The sequence below is a fragment of the Gossypium hirsutum genome, chromosome A09, assembly GCF_007990345.1.
Source record: "Gossypium hirsutum isolate 1008001.06 chromosome A09, Gossypium_hirsutum_v2.1, whole genome shotgun sequence".
In the NCBI taxonomy this organism is placed as follows: Eukaryota; Viridiplantae; Streptophyta; class Magnoliopsida; order Malvales; family Malvaceae; genus Gossypium; species Gossypium hirsutum.
Window position 1 is genome coordinate 79095441 of NC_053432.1, and position 22331 is coordinate 79117771.

The 22331-nt window shown below is 32.7% G+C and overlaps 2 protein-coding genes across 2 annotated transcripts; both read left to right on the plus strand.

The window, feature by feature from the left end:
• Positions 1–3092: 3092 nt before the first annotated feature.
• LOC107930239 (uncharacterized) lies at positions 3093–6082 on the plus strand. The gene is made up of 6 exons (XM_016861829.2): positions 3093–3816; positions 3953–4115; positions 4246–4428; positions 4521–4604; positions 5021–5102; positions 5325–6082. The coding sequence occupies exons 1-6, from the start codon at positions 3461–3463 to the stop codon at positions 5765–5767; spliced, it is 1311 nt and encodes a 436-aa protein (XP_016717318.2). The 5' UTR covers positions 3093–3460; the 3' UTR covers positions 5768–6082.
• A 2032-nt stretch (positions 6083–8114) lies between these two features.
• Positions 8115–9242, plus strand: LOC107930225 (uncharacterized). The gene is made up of 3 exons (XM_016861816.1): positions 8115–8271; positions 8353–8432; positions 8694–9242. The coding sequence occupies exons 1-3, from the start codon at positions 8115–8117 to the stop codon at positions 9240–9242; spliced, it is 786 nt and encodes a 261-aa protein (XP_016717305.1).
• Positions 9243–22331: the final 13089 nt, after the last annotated feature.

The following is a 22331-nucleotide window of genomic DNA, read 5'->3' on the forward strand; positions in this document are numbered from 1 at the left end:
GCAATATGTAAGTATAAAATGGTTCTACATTGATAATTGTATTAATGATAAGCGAAAATTGAATCAAATGAATATTTTATGTATAAAATTACACAAAATTAAATTTTTATATAAAATTGCACATTAAATTAAAATTTATGTATAATTTTGAGATTTATCCCTAATTTAATAATCATAGCTTTTTTCACCTCTCAATGTTTTCATTAGAAAGGCATAATAATAAATTTAGCCCTCAATGTTTACATATTTTGTCATTATTCTTTTTTTGAACTAAAATTGACCATTAACGTTTTAAAAAGTAGTCAAATTGCCTTTCTTAATGGAAATTTTGACTAAAACGTTAATTTTTTAATGATGTTGGCGTGACAATATATGTGTGCTTCATACTAACATAATAATATTTGTCTTGTACCTCACATCAATAATAACTTTATAATTATAAAAAAATTCAAACAAAAATAACTCAAAATTATAAAAATTAAAATTTAAAAATATTAGCATTAACTACACGTGGGTTGTCATGTTTAAAAAATTAATAATTTAGTCAATATTTCTGTAAAAAAAGAAGAGGAAGCAATTTGATTGTTTAAAAAGTTGATGGTTAAATTTAACTCATTTTGAAAGGTTGTGAGTTAAATTTAACTCAAAAAAGAATAAGAGTCAAATTGACAAAATATATAGAATTAATAATCAAATGTGTGATAATGCCTATTAGAAATGTATTTTTATACAAAATTACCCCTACTTACATTCACGGTTTATGGAAACGGAAATAGTTAGGATTTATAACAATGGTGGAGCCAAGGGGGGCTAGTAGGGGCTCCGGCTCCCTAAAATGGAAAAATTTCTATTTAGGCCATTTATAATTTATAAAATTTTAAATTAGTAATGATAAAATTATACTTTAACCCTTCTAAAATAATAAAAAATTAATTTAATCCTTTAAAAAATTATAAAGATATAGAATATTATAAAAATACACGATTTAATTGTGGCGCAAAAAAATTGTTTGCCACCACGACTGGTTTATAAGTATATTTGTGTCAACTTAATCATCAAATTCATAGCTCTTTTTGTTTTGTTCATTAAATTCATAACTTTTTAATCTTTATCTGTCATTTTCTGGTTTTTGATCAGACAAATCCTCAACCAATCCCTAAGAGTATGGTTCAAAAATAAAACTCAATTCATTACTGCAGCATTCCATTTTCTTTGATTTAATATTTTACGTATTAGTATTGTATTCAAGTATATATTTTTAAAATCTTATAAATTTTGCACATTAATAATTTATACTGTGTAAATTCTTATATATATTATAATATTATAATTATTTTTTGTATTATATACCTAAATTAGAGTATTAAAGTAAATTTAACCCCTAAAATAAGATTTTATATATAAGAAGAAGAAAGAAATAAAAGATAGTAGAGATGATGAAATTTGGATGCAAACGAAAAACGCGGCAACCACAAATTTAAGTGGGAAGCGTATCAAGTTCAAACAAATACAAAACTTAGAAATTAACGGTTTTTGTTTTGTCAATTTTAAGCCAATCAATTAAGACACACAAATACCATCAATAATGCTTTCTCAACCACACCCCACTCTTTATTAACCTAACAATAATTACTTAAGTAAAATACACGAGTTTGATTAAAATGATAAAGTTGAAATAATAAAATTTATGGTGTTTTAGGTTCCATCTTCTTATGTTTATATATTGTTCTAGATTTTATATAGATACATAAAATAATACTCATTATTTTATAAAAAAATATATAAATTTTTAATAATTTTACAATTGAATGAATGGACAACACCTACTTAATTAAAATCTTGATATAAATAAAAAAATAAAAAAAATTAGAATATAATATTTTAAAGTAACAAATATAATAATATTTTTAATGCATATGGTGAATATATAAAACAGTTTAATATAATTATAAAAGTGTGACCCATCAATTAAAACTTAATTTAATTAAAAATGTATTAAATTATTTAATTATTTTCCAAAATAATGAATATATTATAATTTTTTTTATCTTTTTATATAAAACTTAGAAAAAATAACACATATTAAAATTTTAACCTAAAATCTCTTAATTTTTAATATTTGAACATTATTATTTTGACTATAATATTATTTGTTTTTGTATGGAGTATTTATAAATACATTTGTTGTAAAAGAATTTTTTCATCAGCATCACAACACAGATGTGTTGTAATCTAATAATAGGATAAATGCATAATCAAATTTACGTTATAATCTACAACCTTCTTTGATTTTCATTTTTAAAATATATTTGTTAAGGAAAAAACAAAAAAGGATCCCTTATCTAGTTTTACCCATTTATTACCAAGCATTTGGCAAATTCTTTTTAATTCTGTCTGAATTTCGTTTCAGCCAAATGTTCAAAACTAATACGTTAAAAAACCCTTCCGATGTACGGTTAAAAGAGAAAGTAAAAGAATAACATATGTAACTGTAAAAGGGTAAAAACATAACTCGAGATTTTTTATGGGTTAAATCACATTATGGGCTTAAATTTCGTAATTTTTTTTAAGTTGAGGTTTAAATTTTTTTCTTCAAGTTATATTTTAAATTTGATAAATATTCTTGACTTAAATTTTTTTGTTTAAGTTAACCTTAAAAACTTTAAAATTTAAGTCATAATGTGAAAATAATTTTTAAGTTCAAGTCTAATTCAAAACTAAATTTGGATAAAAAAATTTCAGATCTCAACGTAAAAAATATTATCAAATTTAAACCTCAAATAATATTCTATTAAATTAATCAAAGATAATTTATAAATGCTAAAAACCTTTCTTTAAAAGTTACAAATAAAACCACAGATAATATATTTGATATTTATAATGCCCCGTTCTACTAAAATACGAACTATATTATATAAATAATGAAAAATGAATTAAATTTGATGTAAAATTAGGAGTTAAGAGTTTAAGATTAATCTTATGATTAAACTAAAGGAGTAATAATCCTAATAGGCTAGTGAGTAATGACTTGTCGTGTAAATCTCTCTCTCTACAAGTATATATATGTATGTAAATGTTAAATTTTAAAATAATAGTTTGGTGGTGTGTATGAGACTGAGTTCATTTATGGGCCTATGGTAATCCAGGGAACACGACTCTCCACCGCTTATCACCAAATCCTTATCTTTAATTCCCTTCCTCACTTGTTGTCTTGTTGCTCCACTGTGCACGGTTTCCATATCCTTTATCTCCTCCACTCCCCAATAATTTCTTTCCCTTTTTAATATTCTTCTTCTCCCCCATTCTCACTCCCTTTTAGCTTCAATTTGGTGGGTTCTTTGGTTTAGTTTTCAAGGGTTTCTCTCTTCAAAAAAACCCTCGAGAAATCTATGCGCTTAACGCTTACTTTTTTATTCATTCGAGGGGTTCTTTTCCTTCTCTTCTTCTTGTTGTTTTAGAGATGGGTTTGGTGTCTGTTTTTTGGGAGATTTTAAAGAAACCCACAATTGGAGATGTGGTGAGGGAGTTGCTGATTTTTATAGCTCCTTTATGGGTTGCTGTAATTGTTGGGGTTTTAGTTGGTTGGGCATGGAAGCCGAAGTGGGCAAATATAGGCAGGGAGATGTTCATGGATTGTTCTGGTTCTAAGAATTCGGCTCCTGCAGAATCTTCTGAGTCTTCTTCCAGTGGTTTTGGTTCCCTTCCGAGCTTGAATTTGATCAAGTTTCAGTTGTCGAGTGCTATCTCTTGGATTTCAGATGATGGGCCTCAAAAAGATTCTTTCTTTTTGTCACCTACTCTTCATTCCAATTGCAGGTTTGCAACTCCATATTTTGCCTTCTTTAATAGCAATTTTGTAGTTGTAAATGGTATAGGAGAGGGAATTCTAATGGGAATTGGGATTGTATTTGATTTGATTTCACCAACAACTAATGTCTGTTTAATTGGACAGTTCATCACAGAACGAGAAGGAAAAACTGGGTTTTCTGACAGATGATGATTTAGAGCATTTATATAAATTAGTTGAAGAAAAAGATGGAGGTCCTGCTTGGATTCACATGATGGATAAGTCCACCCCAACTATGGGATATCAGGCTTGGCAAAGAGATCTTGAGGTATCATTTCTTCTTCCTGTTATTTAATTTATCAGAACCAGTAAAAATCGAAAACTTATTATAAATAACCCTGCTGGTTGTGTTTGGGATTCATTTGATGTTTTGAATTATGCTTTTTATTGCTTGTTAGATTGGTCCTACACAATATCGTAGCCGGACTGTTTTCGATGATGCCACTCCTGAGATGGTGAGGGATTTCTTTTGGGACGATGAATTCCGATCAAAATTGAAGTGGGATGAAATGCTTCTTAGTGCCGAAACTCTCGAGTCGTCTCCCACTGATGGCACCATGATGGTCCAGTGGGTTCGAAAGGTTCGTAATAGGTTTTCTAATTGTTTCTTTTTCTTTTTGATTGATTTTTGTTGTTTCTAAAGTTGTTTTATAATATGTTCTCTGGTTTGTAGTTTCCCTTCTTCTGCAGTGACAGAGAATACTTGATAGGTCGTCGGATTTGGTCGTGTGGTCGGACATATTACTGTGTTACAAAGGTAACATCCTATTCTGGTCCCTGGTTTTCGATTTTGATTAAAATGCTGCAAGTTAACAAGTCTTTCCTATTTTTTCCCTATATTGTTCTGTTTTCTGCATTTCTCGTTAGAAATAACTAGGCTGCAGCCGATAGTCTGACATTTGACCAAATATTAGTGGGAACAATATACCTTTTACATTTATAAGATCTTTTATGTTGTGAACAAAAATGAAAATTGTTCTAATCTCATTAAGGGAACACTTGACGAGATTGTTTCCTAAGCTTTGAATTAATCTTATTATTTCTTTGCTTAGTCGACTTATTGCCTAATAATAGGTCGATGACTATAAGTCTAAAACACTTCATGCCATGACAGCATCATTTGGTCAAATTTGTTTTGTAGCTAACTTAGTAGTATGTTTTGTCCCGTTTCAGGGAGTACCATATCCCTCTATTCCTAGAAAAACCAAACCTAGGCGCGTTGATTTATACTATTCAAGTTGGTGCATTCGTGCAGGTAATGGACTTTTCAACCCAACCTAGTTTAAAATTGTTTTTAAATTTTTCCTGTGCTGTTAGGAAGTTTGAAACTTGTATTTTCTTAGTTGTAGGCAATTCGTTTCCGAGGATAAAAAAAATGGAGAATGTATAACTCTTTGTTTAGATGAATTTTCTAGGAATATCATGTTTGAGTTTATACAAGTCTGCCAATAATTTGTATGCATCACGTTTTGAACAGCTGAATCAAGGAAAGGGGATGGCCAGCTGACTGCATGCGAGGTATTACTTTTTCACCATGAAAATATGGGTATACCATGGGAAATTGCAAAGCTTGGGGTCAAGCTAGGCATGTGGGGAACTGTTAGGAAGATTGACCCTGGCTTACGTGCATATCAAACCGAAAGAGCATCGGGAGCGCCCCTTTCTCATTCAGCTTCCATGGCTCAAATAAACACCAAAGTAACTCAAGACTATCTGAGATCCTTGGAAAGCAATAGTAATGATTCATCAGAGCTTGAAACACACAATTCATCTGAGAAACCAGGGAAGAACAACATTCCCAAACTTGTAGTTGTTGGTGGGGCTATTGCTGTTGCTTGTATTCTAGATCGAGGGCTCTTAACCAAAGCTGTTATATTCGGAGTAGCCCGAAGGTTTGCAAAAATCGGAAGAAGGTTGTAATCCTGAATATTTTTGTGGGTCAATCGAAGGAAACCGCACCCACCAGCAAAGCAGATTGCCATTGCAATGAAGTGAGATGTTGGGGATGGATGAATCTTCTCACTTAGCCGCGTTTAAAAGGTTGGAAGATGGAAAGATTATATTAGTTTTTGCAATATTTGGGCCATATAGGAAGTTAGAATTGGGCACAAGAGAATGGGATCAGATAGTTGGATTTTTTAAATGGCCATGTCGAAAGCAGATCTTAAAACCGAAACTGAGTTCCTTTTCTTGTTCAGTGGCTCTTCTATTTCAATATATATACTATTTATATTATATGTTGTTTTATCTCCTTGATTATGGCGTGTTCATGTGCTAGATTTTGAGTTGATGATGATAAACAGCCAATGTTGGCAAGCCCAGCATTGTTTCCCTCTGCAAATATTTATGTTTTGAAGACTGCAGTGCCGAGTGGAATATAATCATCCAGATCCATTGATTAATTTCAGTGAGGTTGAGTTCATTAATTCCCTGCTTTTCACCCAAATTTTGAGGTTTGAAAGCTCAAATTTGATTAAATTATTTCGAGTTATTTATCTATAAAGATTTATGTTTTTTGGATCGGAACGTCAATTGGTTTGATTATTTAAAAAAAAAATTTCTAATTCAATGTTAGTTCAATATGTTTTTAGTCGGTTTAATAGTTGATTCAATTAATTTTTAATTGATTTAATTGGTTTGTACCGATTTCTAATCTAACCACTTCAAAGTCACTTTCAAGGTCAATTTTCACTTCAACTGGTCCAATTTAAATAATTGACTAAGATTTTGTCTATATAGAGATATGACTTTTATATATCTATAGCGACATATTATCATAGAGAGATAATTGTTGTAAATTAACAATAGAATTTGTTTCATAAATTTTTATCAAATAGAAAAAAAGTAGGAATCAGATTAGTAAAATTATCATTTTCATGCATTTTTTATTTTATATTTTTTTACATGAATTATTATGAAGTTCATAAATTTAACCAGTTTAATTAATCAGTATGAGTTATTCATTTCAATTCAATTAATTAATTTATTATGACTTATTAAATTCAAGTAATTAATTTATAAGTTTACGATATTCTAAATTCATGTTGAATATAATTTTAATAAATTATGATTAACAGATTTTTCATGTGAAATTTAAATATTTTATTGAAATATTATTTTAATTAAGGTTATTTTTATTTAATAAATTATAATTAATAGGCTTGATTATATGAAAAGATTAAAATATACTTAAAATTTTCGACAATATGTTATTATAGAGAATTAAATTTATAAAGAAAATATTTCATAACTATAATTACTGTTTTTATAAGTGAAATTATTTTAAAAGATTAAAATAACACCTAAAAAATTGAATTTACAAAAAAAACACTTAATTGTCCTAACAAAATACTTTTATAGCATTGGTTGCTATAGTGAGTGAGTGAATCATAAAAAATATATGTAATTAAGTTGTAGACATAAATAAATATCTCACAAATATCCCTATCTATTTTGCTATTACAATTTCTACTACTACTCGTGGTCTTCCAAATCCATAATTAAAGGATAATACAGCATTCATAGTTCCATTGATTTGAATTTGGATGAATGTGACTGATTGAGACAAACAAAATAATTTCAAGAATTCATAAACAATAATTATATTTATGACAAATAGATTAGTTTGAAGAGTTTATAAATAATGATTTGAGGAGAAAATGAAAATTAATTATGTACATGTACCGTCAATTTTTATATTCTAACTTATATGATGCATAGGGAAAGGATTGTATGAAATAATGATGTCACGTCATTTGTATTCCTTTTCAATAATTTTATGTCACATCATTACTTTCATCCTGAATTTCAGGATTTTATCCTGAAAAAATCAAATTTAAATTAAAATCCTAAAATTCAAGATAAGAATATTGATGCGGCATAAAACTATTGAAAAGGGATACAGATCACGTGACGTCACTGTTCATACAATCCTTTCTCGATGCATAGATACTGATGAGTGATGTGGAGCTTCGATCTGCCATTTTGAGCAGGGAAATCAGAAAAGAGTCCTGGGGCTAATGATTCTACAGCTTTCTTTTTAGAACTGCCTGGAGTGTCGTGGGAAATGATTTCAAGGCTGCTACAAAGCACTTCTTCACAACCTCTTGTTATACTGCCGACGTTCAATGCTACGACACTTGTACTAGTTCCGAAGATGGAAAGCCCCAACCAGATCAAGGACTTTCGGCCTATTTCATGCTGCTCAGTTGTTCATAATCTTTAGAGGTGCTCGGAGTATTAGGCAGGAGGACCCATTGTTCTATCTATGAATATTCTTTCTAAGTTGCTCGATGCTGCAGTGGAAAAGGGGATCTTTCAGTATCATCCGAAGTGCCATCAAATAAAGCTCACTCACCTTTGTTTTGCAGATAATCTTTTGATCTTTTGCAAAGGAACCTTGGGCTCGGTTATTGGTGTTCAGAGTGTTTTCGATCATTTTTACTTGATGTCTGGGTTGAAGCTTAATGCTGCCAGAAGTGAATAATTTGTTTCTGGAATTTCAGTACTGGAGTTGGAGAGTATTCAAAGCATCTCGGGCATTAGGAATGGGGAACTACCTGTTCGTTATTTGGGTGTCCCTTTGGTAACTAGGAAGCTATCTGAGTTGATAAGATTCAAGCTAGGATACGACACTGGTCAGCTAAGAATTTGAGCTTTGCAGGGAGGTTACAGCTTATTCAAGCTGTGTTGTTTAGAACATCTAATTACTGGTGTCGGCAGCTCATTCTTCCCAAATCTGTACTGCAAAGAATAAATCAATGACGCTCCAGGTTCTTTTGGAAAGGAGCTGATGCGTCTGCCTCGGGGGCTAGAGTGAGTTGGATGCAAGTTTTGTTCTCTTAAGTCGGAAGGGGGATTGGGTTTGAAAGACATACAGCTGGAACAAAACTTGTTTGTTGCTGGTGAGGGCTCCTTGTGGTTTGCTTGGGTCAAGCCCTATGTCCTTAAAGGTGAAGATTTTTGGCAGGTTGTAAGCAAGGATGGCATGAGCTGGAGTATGAGAAGGCTGTTAAAGATGAGAGATGAGGCTGCTCGAGTGTTTTCTTGGTCTCTTTCGCTGTCTGTTAGCAAAATCTGGTGCGAGATTAGGAGGGCTGGGACCAAAGTTCAGTGGTATCCTCTTAATATTCCAAAGCATGCTATCATTACTTGGATGTCTATCCTTGATAGGCTACGAAACAAGGACAAATTGATTCAGTTGGGCATCATTGATGATGGGCAGTGTAAACTATGCTGTGCTTTGTTAGAAACAAGGAGCCACCTGTTTTCCGAGTGTGCTTCCTCAAAAAGCATTTGGGCTTCTATCCTTCATCGCCGTAGAATTCATAGATTGACTTCCTTTAGACTACCATTTGTTTTGAACGCCATGCATTTAGCTTTTTTTTTTTTTTAAATTATCTCATACTATAATATTATTATAGTATTTAATATTATTACCATTATTATTTTTACATTAATTATACATAAACGTTGCAAGTAACGTACCATCCAAAGAGGGTAAGATACTTATTTGCTAAATACAGTAGGGGATACCTTGGACTCTGACGTGGCACATCAACTACACAGATTAATTCAAATGTCTTAAAAAAGCAAAACGGGACCGAAGAGTACAATTAAATTCCGTAAATTGAGGGAGCTGGTTTCATTTTATATTCTTATAAAAGCGCAAGGGAAGTTAAAAAACGCAAAGGGGCAGTCTAAAGAAAACCGGGAACTAGTGGTCGAGATCCGGCAAATTTTCGTCGGATTTCGTCCATTTGTCGTCGGGGTTCGATAGTACTCTCTCTCTTTCTAAGTTTCTAACCGCCGGAGTAGAAAGGAATTATCGAAAAATGAAGGGATCTACACATCTTGTTGCGACTTTGCTCGCTGCTTCCACGGTGGCGCTCTCATCATCTTCCTCCCCCGGAATCCACAATGTTTCATTTCCTCCTACCTCTTCCAACCAGGTATTCATTCTCATTTAATATTTAAAACTTTGTTTCTTCGGTTCTTGTGATTTAATCATTTCCATTTCCAAATGTGAAAGTTTGCCTGCTTCGATCTGTTGATTTAAGTTGTTTGTTTCTGGATCTGAATTTGCCTTTTGTTTTCATTTTTCCCCTTTCTGTCTAATATGTGGATAAATATTTTTAAAATATATTTATTTTTTGAAATTTCTAGTTTTTGACATTGAATATTGATTTTTTAGGGGACAAGAAATGGTGCGTCGAGGAATTTAACGGCGACAGAGCGGGAGAATTTCACGCCACGATTTGATGGGTTGAGATTCATAGAAACATTGATCACAGCTCACAGATAGGAGGAGATGATTAGTAACACAAAATACCGTCCTTTCTCTCCGTTTATTAATTAGATTTTATTTATTTTGTTGGGTAAAATTTTAATTGTTACATATTGAAGTAACGTTTTTCTTGGTATTGTTTAATAATTCCTATCGTTTTTGTTTTTTGCTTATTATTATTAGTAGTAATTTTTGTTTGATTGATTTGATGGTGAAATTAAAAGCTCCAAACTCCTAACCTTACTAGATGCAGGTTTGTTCTTATGCAGGATTTTACAATTATTTGTAGCAATTTGAAGCATTTGAACTAAAAAACAGCAAAGACTTCTCAAAGTTAACTATTTGTTCTGAATAAGCTTTATACTCCCCAATAATATCAAGAAGCAGATACATTGCATAATCAAGTTGACCCATTCATCAGAAAATCCCGTTTGTAGCATATTTTTGCTAAGAAAGTTTATTTGCTTATATCAAGTTTTAGGGTAAAAGAACCCGCCTGATCATTTCTTGTAGACATCTTGTCTACGATTTGTCAACCAAGCACAAAGGCACCAAAACCAACACTAGCCGATTAGCAATAACCTTTGCTATTATTTTATACGAAAAAACAACATATGCTGATTGGTGTATATTGTGTCATATTACTTGGATTTTGAGTTTTAGGAATTAACTGATTTATATCCTCTTAACTCAATAAGAATGGCGAAAAAATAATTCACCATGTAATTTTATTAAGGTGAACCCCATGCAAACTAGAATATCATACTTGGACCTTTGGTAAAAAAATCCAGGCATCCATTGGGCCCAAATGCCTTTGTGGGTTGCATTGAAGGAACAACTTCCCAAATCTCCTTTGACCTGAAACACACTGTGAATCTAGCATTCATTTCTCCAGTAACATAGCATTGAACCCTAGAAAATTAACTGAGAAGGGTCTCTAGCGGCCTTTTTGCAAATAAATCTATATAATAGTTAGTAGCAACCACTGCAATACTGGAGTATGACTCTTGCCAATTGCCATCGACATCACCTACCACCATGTTTCTCAAAATAATTTCATAAAAATCTCCCATAACCAACCAAGGAAGGCCAGAGGAACGGTGCATCGTACGTAAAAGATTCCATGGTTCTGAGCATCAACCAATAATTTTATATTATTAGATTACATTAAAATGTGTGGTTGACATTAAACCATTCTTTTTTTTTCCTATTATTTGTCCTTAAATATTTGCCCCTCTTTCTCTATTCTTTTTACCTCTTTTTTGGTGATGATCTTGAATGGTAGAGAAAAAAATTATGAATATGAAAAAAATGATCTTAGTTTCTTCCATCATATATGCGCATATATATATATATACAACATTGTGTGACTATAGTATAAATTGAAATCTGATCCAAGAAACTAGTAAACTATAATGGTGGGTATGGATAGATTTAAAAAGTCGCCATTAAAATATATTTATTTCACAAAATCTTATAAGCCGTTTGATTTCCATTTCCATCTCCATCTCTCTTTCTTGTGTATATAATAGAAACATTTTAGGCTCTTATGAAAGATATTGTTCCATATGCAAGGCAAGGAGGAATTTTAAATGAAAGAACCTTTGTTTTTTATTTACTTTCATGAATGAACAAATCCTGGCCACAAGATGTTAGTGTATCAACTATTTGAGCTAGAGGTCGTCTTCGTTTTTCTCTATTAAAATATCCACACCTAATAATATCAAAAAATTGAAACTACTGATTCTAAATTATTGTAATTTTTAGTACCAGTAGACTCAATGTCTATAAATTATAAGTTAAATCTTTTGAATAATCTCACTCTAAATTCTAATTATATATATTTTTTTATATAATATCTAATATTATTCATGACTTCACCTTAATTTATAAATAAAAAAATAATATATTTTAGCGCGTTAAAACTTTCGTTCTCCTATAATGATAATAATATTAAAAAATAATAATAAGTATATTACAGGGTAAATTATGTATGAAATTGGTTTCAAAATAAATACGACAAATGTGTCTGCATTTTGGCAACAAGTTGATGAAAATTATAAGGAAAAAAAAAAGTTAATTAAATGGTGTCCATAAATCGAATGGCAAAATATCTGGTAGCCTTCGTAAACACATTGAAATTTGCAGCCACTCATCTCATCACATGTCAAGTTCAATGCTGTCGGCTAAAATAATCGGTAATCAAAACCAATATTTGAATATTCAAAAAAAAATGAAAAAAAAATATTAAAAAACGAATATGTGATTAATATTTTTTTCATTTGTTAAATGATATTCACTTTATATTTTTAATTTTGAACATTTTAGAATAAAAAAAAATTATCATTTTCTTAGTTTTAGGGTGATTTTATTTTGAAAATAATTTTTTAAAATTTTTTACAATACTATAAATAATAATAGAAATTCTATCATATAAAAAAATTATATATTTTAAATACGAAGGTTAATTTTAAAATAACATATAATAAATAATGAAAACGTATGATTTGAAACTAATTAATAACAACAAATGAAATAGATATGATATTAAGATAAAAAATAAATTAAATTATGAATAAAATGAAATTGAAATATATAAATACATCATATTAAGAATTCTTTTTCCTAATAGAAATCATATTAATAAATTTTTTTGAAAGGTAAATTCATAAATTCATTCAATATAGAACCATACATTTTTTTAGAGAGAAAAAAAGAAGAAGAAGAAGCAAACATTCGTCGTAGATGGTGAATGACAAACTCTATTAACACAACAAAGGCTTTAATCTCAGCATCAATAGAACATTATGACTCGTTGATAATTGATTTTGTCACAACTCAAGCACGACATATCTGGAGTGATTGCAAGCACTTAATACGATAATGAAATCAGCCTCGACTGTTCCAAAGCGGCGAGCAAAAATCGACAAAAAAATCAATCATTCACCAAACTAGAGAGGACGATAATAAAATCATCCCTAAAATAACTTATTGTAATACCCCTACCCGTATTCATTGCCGGAATAGGGTACGAGGCATTACCGGAGTTTACGAATTAAATTTTTTTTTTCAATTCAACATATTTTCATGATAGATTCATACATTTATATAAGATAACGTCATCACATATCTATAACTAGGTTTGTTAACCATACCAATGGCTAACTTTACATTCATTTCACGTTAACATTTACTTTCTTAGCTTATACATGCCATTGATTTCCAAAATAAAGTTTCTTTATATACCGAAATCCTGAGGTTGACAGTGTGATGTGTCTCCGACCAAATCCGACCTCCGAGCTCTTAACACTACAAAATAGGGAAAAAGGAAACGGGGTAAGCACTTTGTGCTTAGTAAGCTCATGTAACAAGAATTATACTTACCTAATATTTTCAATACAATATAATAAACATTCATATATCCATTCAATGCATTATTACCCTAACATGCACAAACTCAACATTCAAGTTAGTACAATAATTTCCATGTATCAATAATATATATACTATGATTGATGAGCTCATCAATACCATGATTTTCATTCCCTTATTATTTTTCATATTTATCCCGTTGAATTTATCGGAATTTCGATGGATTTTCAGAGGTACACTTTTAGTGTACAATTCCGGGTCCGTCAATTCATATTCATGTGCGCACATTTCCGTTTCAGAGAGCACACTCCTGCGAACCTCAACCTTGCAGCGGGATTACCAGTCCAGGCTAAATCCCCTGCAACGACAATTACTCTAATGAGCTTGGATCTGAATTACCAGTCCAGGCTAAATTCAGACCCTAATTCGGATTACCCGTCCGGGCTAAATCCATTTTACACATATTCTTCGGGAGGGCTATATCAGGATAGGATCACCCGTCCGGGCTAGATCCTTTTTACCGTCAATTCCTTTTCAGAGATCCATCGAATTTTCCTTTCATTCAAACGAGATTTCTTCCCATTTTATCAAATATATCAATGTTTCATTAATTTTCATACAATGAACACTCAAATCATATTCACATCAATAACATACAATCTCAAGCATTTAAAAATATAATTCAAGTTACACGAACTTACCTTGATACTTGTTTGTAAACAGTAAAAATCTATTAATCCCGAACTTTTTCCTTTCCTCGATCTAGCTTCGTATTTGAATCTTCTGGATCTAAATAAATAAATTTAATTATCAATTTAATACATTTCATGTTCATATGCAACATTCTCTATAATTCAACTATTATTTATAGTTCATTCAAAGCTGTCTACTTGAGTCATAGTCACTAAATTATTTATAAATTGAGCTACGGAACCCCAAATTAAGATCCGTTAATTTTTCCTGAAACTAGACTCATATATATTTTTACCATAAAATTTTCAGAATTTTTGGTTTAGCCAATCAATACAGTTTATTCTTCAAAGTCACCCCTGTTCTGTTGTCTAACAGTTCTGACCCTTCTTCACTAAAAATAAATTATCTCTTTATAAAGAATTAAAATGATGTTCTTGTTTGTTTCTATTAAAAATAGACTCATTCAGAATTCTATACATATAAATTTAAGTCCCTAATTATTTTTATTCAATTTTTTATAATTTTTCAAAGTTAGAATAGGGGAACCCGAATTCATTCTGACCTTGTCTCACAAAATTCATTATATCTCAAAATTTACAAATCCATTGCTTACAATATTTCTTCTATGAGAAACTAGACTCAATAAGCTTTAATTCCATATTTTTTTCATCTTCTAATTAGATTCCTACAATTTTTGGTGATTTTTCAAAGTTAGTCTACTGCTGCTGTCCAAACTGTTTTAGTGCAAGCTGTTTATTACCATTTTTCCCCTAAGCTTTTAATAAATGATAATTTCGTCCCTACTCAATTAGCCTCTCAATTGAGCTGATTTTTCTCAATTAACATTTTATTCTATCACCTTAAACTAGTTTATAACCTTTAGGAATCAGAATTTCAGGAATAGACTTTAATTCCAAACATTTTCACAATTAGGTCCCAAAAATCAATTTCCATTGAAATTGCCTAATAAAATCATCTCATAAACAAATTAAAGCTTTAATTTCATTCTATTTCATCATAAACTTACAGCACTCAACCATGGTGACTTTAAATTTCATCCATGAAATCAAAAACTAATGAATTTAATAGTAGGATCTAGTTGTAAAAGTCTTTGAAACACAAAAATTATATAGAAAAAGGCAAGGATTAACTCACTTGGTGCAAAAATTATGAAATACCAGCTTAGAGAACCCTCCTATGGCGTTTTTAGCTGCTGGAATTGAAGAGAAATGAAGAGAAATCTAGATATTTACTATTTAGTCCTAGTTTTATTTAGTTAATTTTGCAATATTCCAATTTTACCCTTAATTTATCAATTTTCCTGCTGATTTCATACCCTTGCCGTCCAGCCCAAATAACTTTTGGGTCTAATTCCCTTTTATATCCTTTCTCATTAGACTAATAAGCTATTTAATCACTCTAGCAACTTTTACACCTATTACAATTCAGCCCTTTTCATTTAATTGACTACCCAAACATTAAAATTTCCTAACGAAATTTTAATACCACACTAATAACATTTCATAAATATTTATAAAATTATTTTTGACTCGGTTTTATGAGATAGAGGTCCCGATACCTTATTTTACCCAATTTCTTCAATAATTTCTTTTTCTAACTAATCACTAAATTGATAAAATTTTCCTATCAATATTTTCATACGATTTTCCTATCATATAAATTTTCAAGCAAAAATATTGAAATAAATTTCTCTTTAAATTGGATTTGTGGTTACGAAACCATTGTTCCGATAACATTGAATTTACGCCATTACAACTCTCCCCCCCTTTTAAGGATTTTTGTCCTCGAAAATCTTACCAGTAAAGAGGTTTGGGTATTGTTTCCTCATTGCCTCCTCCGGTTCCCATGTTGCTTCCTCAATCCTGTGCTTTTGCCACAATACTTTCACCAAATTTATCTTTTTATTTCTAAGCTCTTTTGTCTCCCGTGCCAATGTCTTGACCGGTTCTTCACTGTAAGTCATATCCGGTTGAATCTTTACTTCTGTCGGAGAAATAACATGTGAAGGATCTGATCGATATCGTCGTAACATAGATACATGAAAAATATTATGGATTCTATCAAGTTCCGGTGGTAATGCCAATCGATAAGCGACCGGTCCAATTCTTTCTATGATTTCATAGGGCCCGATAAATCTTGGACTCAATTTACCCTTTCAACCGAATCGAAGAACTTTCTTCCAAAGAGACACTTTCAGAAATACCTTGTCACCGACTTGAAATTTAATCGCTTTTCGCTTAAGGTCGGCATATGATTTTTGACGATCGGAAGCTGCTTTTAGACTATCTCGAATAACCTTTACTTTTTCTTCTGTTTCCCGGATCAAATCAACCCCATGTATCTTCCTTTCACTGAGCTCTGTCCAATATAACGGTGTTCTACATTTTCTACCATACAAAGCTTCATACGGAGCCATTTTAATACTAGACTGATAGCTGTTATTGTAAGCAAATTCAATCAAAGGTAGATACCTCTCCCAATTACCTTCAAACTCTAGTATACAACATCGGAGCATATCTTCCAATACTTGAATTACACGCTTAGATTGACCATCTGTCTGAGGATGAAATGCAGTGCTGAAATACAACTGAGTACCCAAGGCTTCTTGCAATTTGTCCCAGAAATGAGACGTAAATCGGGGATCTCTATCTGATATAATGGAGGCAGGCACTCTATGTAACCTGACAATCTCAGATATGTATAGTTCAGCTAGTTTATCTAAAGAATAATCCATACGTACCGGAATAAAGTGAGCTGACTTTGTCAATCGGTCTACAATCACCCAAATAGCATCTTTTTTCCTCGGAGACAAAGGTAGCCCCGATACAAAATCCATAGTGATTCTTTCCCATTTCCATTCCAGTATAGTAATTGGCTGAAGTAACCCCGAAGGTACCTGATGTTTAGCTTTAACTTGTTGACATATTAAACACCTTGATACAAACTCAGAGATATCATGTTTCATTCCCGACCACTAGTACATCTTTTTCAGATCATTATACATTTTATTACTCCCCGGATGTACAGACATAGTACTACTGTGGGCCTCGCGTAGAATCTTCTGTATGAGCTCTGAATTCTGAGGTACACATACCCTACCTCTGAATAATAAACAATCATCAGAACCAATCTGAAATTCAGAATCATTACCTGACTCACACTGTGCCCGTTTAACCTGTAACTTCTCATCATTCTTCTGAGCTTCACATATTTGCTGTAAAAATGTCGGTTTAGCTCTCAATTCAGCTAGGATTGAACCATCATCAGTCAATGATAACCGGGTATTCATAGCTCGTAAAGCAAATAGAGATTTCCGGCTCAAAGCATCAGCTACAACATTAGCCTTACCCGGATGGTAATCAATAATCAAATCATAGTCTTTTATCAGTTCAAGCCACCTGCGCTGTCTCAAATTCAAATCTTTCTGTGTCATCAAATATTTCAAGCTTTTATGATCAGTATAAATATGACATTTCTCACCGTACAAGTAATGCCGCCATATCTTCGGCGCAAATACAATAGCAGCTAATTCAAGATCATGTACTGGGTAATTTCTTTCATGTGGTTTAAGTTGTCTTGAAGCATAGGCTATTACTTTACCTTCTTGCATTAAAACACAACCTAAACCATTTAATGAGGCATCACTGTAAATAACAAATTCATTACCTGGTTCAGGCTGCACTAATACAGGTGCTTTCGTTAATAGGTTTTTCAATCGGTTGAAACTTTGTTGACATTCATCAGTCCACTCGAACTTTACATCTTTCTGCAATAATCGAGTCATTAGAGAAGCTATCATAGAGAATCCCTGTACAAATCTCCGATAATAACCAGCTAAACCCAAGAAACTTCTAACTTCAGATACATTCTTCGGTGGACTCCAATTGACAATAGCTGAGATTTTACTTTGATCTACCCTGATGCCTTCGGCAGATACAATGTGTCCAAGAAAACTCACTTCTCGAAGCCAAAATTCACATTTACTGAATTTAGCATACAACTGTTTCTCTCGTAGAATTTGCAACACAATTCTCAAATGTTCTGCATGTTCTTCTTCATCCCGAGAATAAACCAAAATATCATCAATGAATACTACTACAAATCTGTCTAAGTACGGTCTAAATATCCGGTTCATCAAATCCATGAATACTGCAGTTGCATTAGTTAGCCCAAACGGCATAACTAGAAACTCATAATGCCCGTACCTGGTTCTAAAGGTTGTTTTTGGCACATCTGACTCCTTTACCCGTAACTGATAATAACCTGATCGAAGATCAATCTTTGAAAACATAGTAGCACCTTTCAGCTGATCAAATAAATCATCAATCCGGGGTAACGGGTACTTATTCTTTATGGTTATTTTATTAAGCTGCCGGTAGTCGATACACAATCTCAAAGACCCATATTTCTTTTTCACAAACAGAACTGGAGCACCCCAAGGTGAATGACTCGGTCGAACAAAACCCCTGTCAACAAGCTCTTGCAATTGTGTCTTTAACTCTTTTAATTCTATAGGAGCCATCCGTTACGGAGCTATGGAGATCGGAGTAGTTCCCGGAATTAAATCTATAGAAAATTCCACTTCTCTTTCTGGTGGCAATCCTGGTAATTCTTCTGGAAACACATCAGAAAATTCACATACCACTGGAACTGCCTGTATCTTTGACTCAGATACCTTGGTGTCGAGTACATAAGCCAAGTAAGCATCATACCCCTTTTTGACATACCTCTGTGCTGCCATTACTAAAATTATATCAGATAACCCCTCTGTCTGATCAGATTTAACCCGGAGCAACTCACCATTCTGACATTTTAACACAATATATTTTGTTTACAATTTACTACCGCATCATGCTGGGTTAACCAATCCATACCCAATATCACGTCAAATTCATCAAATGGCAGTAACATCAAATCAGCCGAGAAACAATAACCTCTTACCATCAGTGGAAAATTTTTACAAATTTTATCCACTAACACAGACTGGCCCAGGGGGTTTGAGACTTTAACCACAAATTCAGTAGGTTCAACAGATAAATTTTTAACAATTGCAAGTTTAACACATATATATGAATGCGTAGAACCAGGATCAATCAATGCAGTAATATCAGTATCAAGTAAAGAAAATGTACTAGTAATAACATCGGGTGCTGAAGCATCTTCTCTGGCACGAATGGCATATGTCCTAGCAGGTGCTCGTACCTCAGGCCTACCTATAGTATCTTTTGTAGCTCCTCGACTACCACTGACATTACCGGATGGTCGAGGTGGTCTGCCCCTCGAAACTAGATTACTCGGCTTCGATATATGTTCAACTTCTTTTTCAACCCTTTCTGGACAATCTCTGAGGAAATGGTCAAAAGAACCACATCGGTAACAAGCCCCACTCTTAAATCGGCATTCACCAAAATGAGCTTTATTACAGTACTGGCATCTCGGTTTAGGAGTGCCAACACTGCCAACACTGGTCACTGATGGAGTAGAAGGCCTTGGATTAGTGCGTTGAGAACCTCGTTCTTTACCCGAATACCCAATGGCTGAAGTAGAACGATCCTGATATTTCTTCAATTTCTTTGAAGCAGAAAACTGATATTTTCCCATCGGTCTTTTACTAAAAATTCGAGCTTCCCTCTCAGCCTGTTTCTTTTCTTTGCTCAATTCTTCTGCTTTATAAGCTCTCTCTGCTAATGTAGCAAACTCTCGAATTTCAAGAATTCCGATCAGTAACTTAATGTCTTCATTCAACCCTTCTTCGAATCGTTTACACATTTCAACTTCTGACTGTACCTATTCTCGAGCATATTTACTCAATCGAACAAATTCTCTTTCATATTCAGATACTGATCTATTGCCCTGTTTTAGCTCAAGAAATTCTTTTCTTTTCTGGTCAAGGAACCTCTGGCTGATATATTTTTTTCTGAACTCAGTCTGAAAGAATTCCCATGTAATTTCTTCTTTCGGAACAACTGAAGCTTTAGTATTCCACCAATGGTAAGCTGTATCTTTTAGCAGTGAGACGGCACATTTCAGACATTCTTCTGGTGTACAAGATAATTCTTCCAGAACCCGAGTAGTATTTTCTAACCAGAATTCAGCCCGTTCGGAATCATCATCAACTGCTCGAAATTCTTCGGCCCCATATTTTCGAATTTTATCTAATGGAGCTTTCCCTTTTCTGACAGATTCAGTACCTGTACCTTGTGGGATCTCGGGAACCGGTGAAGGAGCAGGAGGGGGAGCTTGAACTTGCTGCACTACAGGGTTAGTTCTTAAGTATTGATTAAACCATTCATTCATCATTTGAAAGAAGGCTGTTTTTGCCTCCTCCCCTCGACCCTCTGTCTCGGGCCTTCTACTGCTAGTTTCTTCTCTTTGTACTGAAGCCGGAGCATGACTCCCAGCTTCCTCTGATTGAGCTCGGTCGGATGACATTACTATTAAGAAAAACACATTTTAAATGGTCAGGAGATATCACACTATCAATAATAATTTAAATGGCATGTATAGCTAATCCCGTATTTGCTACATCGGTCCTAGAACCGGCTAAACCGTAGCTCTGATACCAATAAATGTAATACCCCTACCCGTATTCATTGCCGGAATAGGGTACGAGGCATTACCGGAGTTTACGAATTAATTTTTTTTTTCAATTCAACATATTTTCATGATAGATTCATGCATTTATATAAGATAACGTCATCACATATCTATAACCAGGTTTGTTAACCGTACTAATGGCTAACTTTACATTTATTTCACGTTAACATTTACTTTGTTAGCTTATACATGCCATTGATTTCCAAAATAAAGTTTCTTTATATACCGAAATCCTGAGGTTGACAGTGTGATGTGTCTCCGACCAAATCCGACCTCCAAGCTCTTAACACTACAAAACAGGGAAAAAGGAAACGGGGTAAGCACTTTGTGCTTAGTAAGCTCATGTAACAAGAATTATACTTACCTAATATTTTCAATACAATATAATAAACATTCATATATCCATTCAATGCATTATTACCCTAACATGCACAAACTCAACATTCAAGTTAGTACAATAATTTCCATGTATCAATAATATATATATACTATGATTGATGAGCTCATCAATACCATGATTTTCATTCCCTTATTATTTTTCATAGTTATCCCGTTGAATTTATCAGAATTTCGATGGATTTTTAGAGGTACACTTTTAGTGTACAATTCCGGGTCCGTCAATTCATATTCATGTGCGCACATTTCCATTTCAGAGAGCACACTCCCGCGAACCTCAACCTTGCAGCGGGATTACCAGTCCAGGCTAAATCCCCTGCAACGACAATTACTCTAATGAGCTTGGATCTGAATTACCAGTCCAGGCTAAATTCAGACCCTAATTCAGATTATCCGTCCGGGCTAAATCCATTTTACACATATTCTTCGGGAGGGCTATATCAAGATAGGATCACCTGTCCGGGCTAGATCCTTTTTACCGTCAATTCCTTTTCAGAGATCCATCGAATTTTCCTTTCATTCAAACGGGATTTCTTCCCATTTTATCAAATATATCAATGTTTCATTAATTTTCATACAATGAACACTCAAACCATATTCACATCGATAACATACAATCTCAAGCATTTAAGAATATAATTCAAGTTACACGAACTTACCTTGATACTTGTTTGTAAACAGTAAAAATCTATTAATCCCGAACTTTTTCCTTTCCTCGATCTAGCTTCGTATTTGAATCTTCTGGATCTAAATAAATAAATTTAATTATCAATTTAATACATTTCATGTTCATATGCAACATTCTCTATAATTCAACTATTATTTATAGTTCATTCAAAGCTGTCTACTTGAGTCATAGTCACTAAATTATTTATAACTTGAGCTACGGAACCCCAAATTAAGATCCGTTAATTTTTCCTGAAACTAGACTCATATATATTTTTACCAATAAATTTTCAGAATTTTTGGTTTAGCCAATCAGTACAGTTTATTCTTCAAAGTCACCCCTGTTCTGTTGTCTAACAGTTCTGACCCTTCTACACTAAAAATAAATTATCTCTTTATACAGAATTCAAATGATGTTCTTGTTTGTTTCTATTAAAAATAGACTCATTCAGA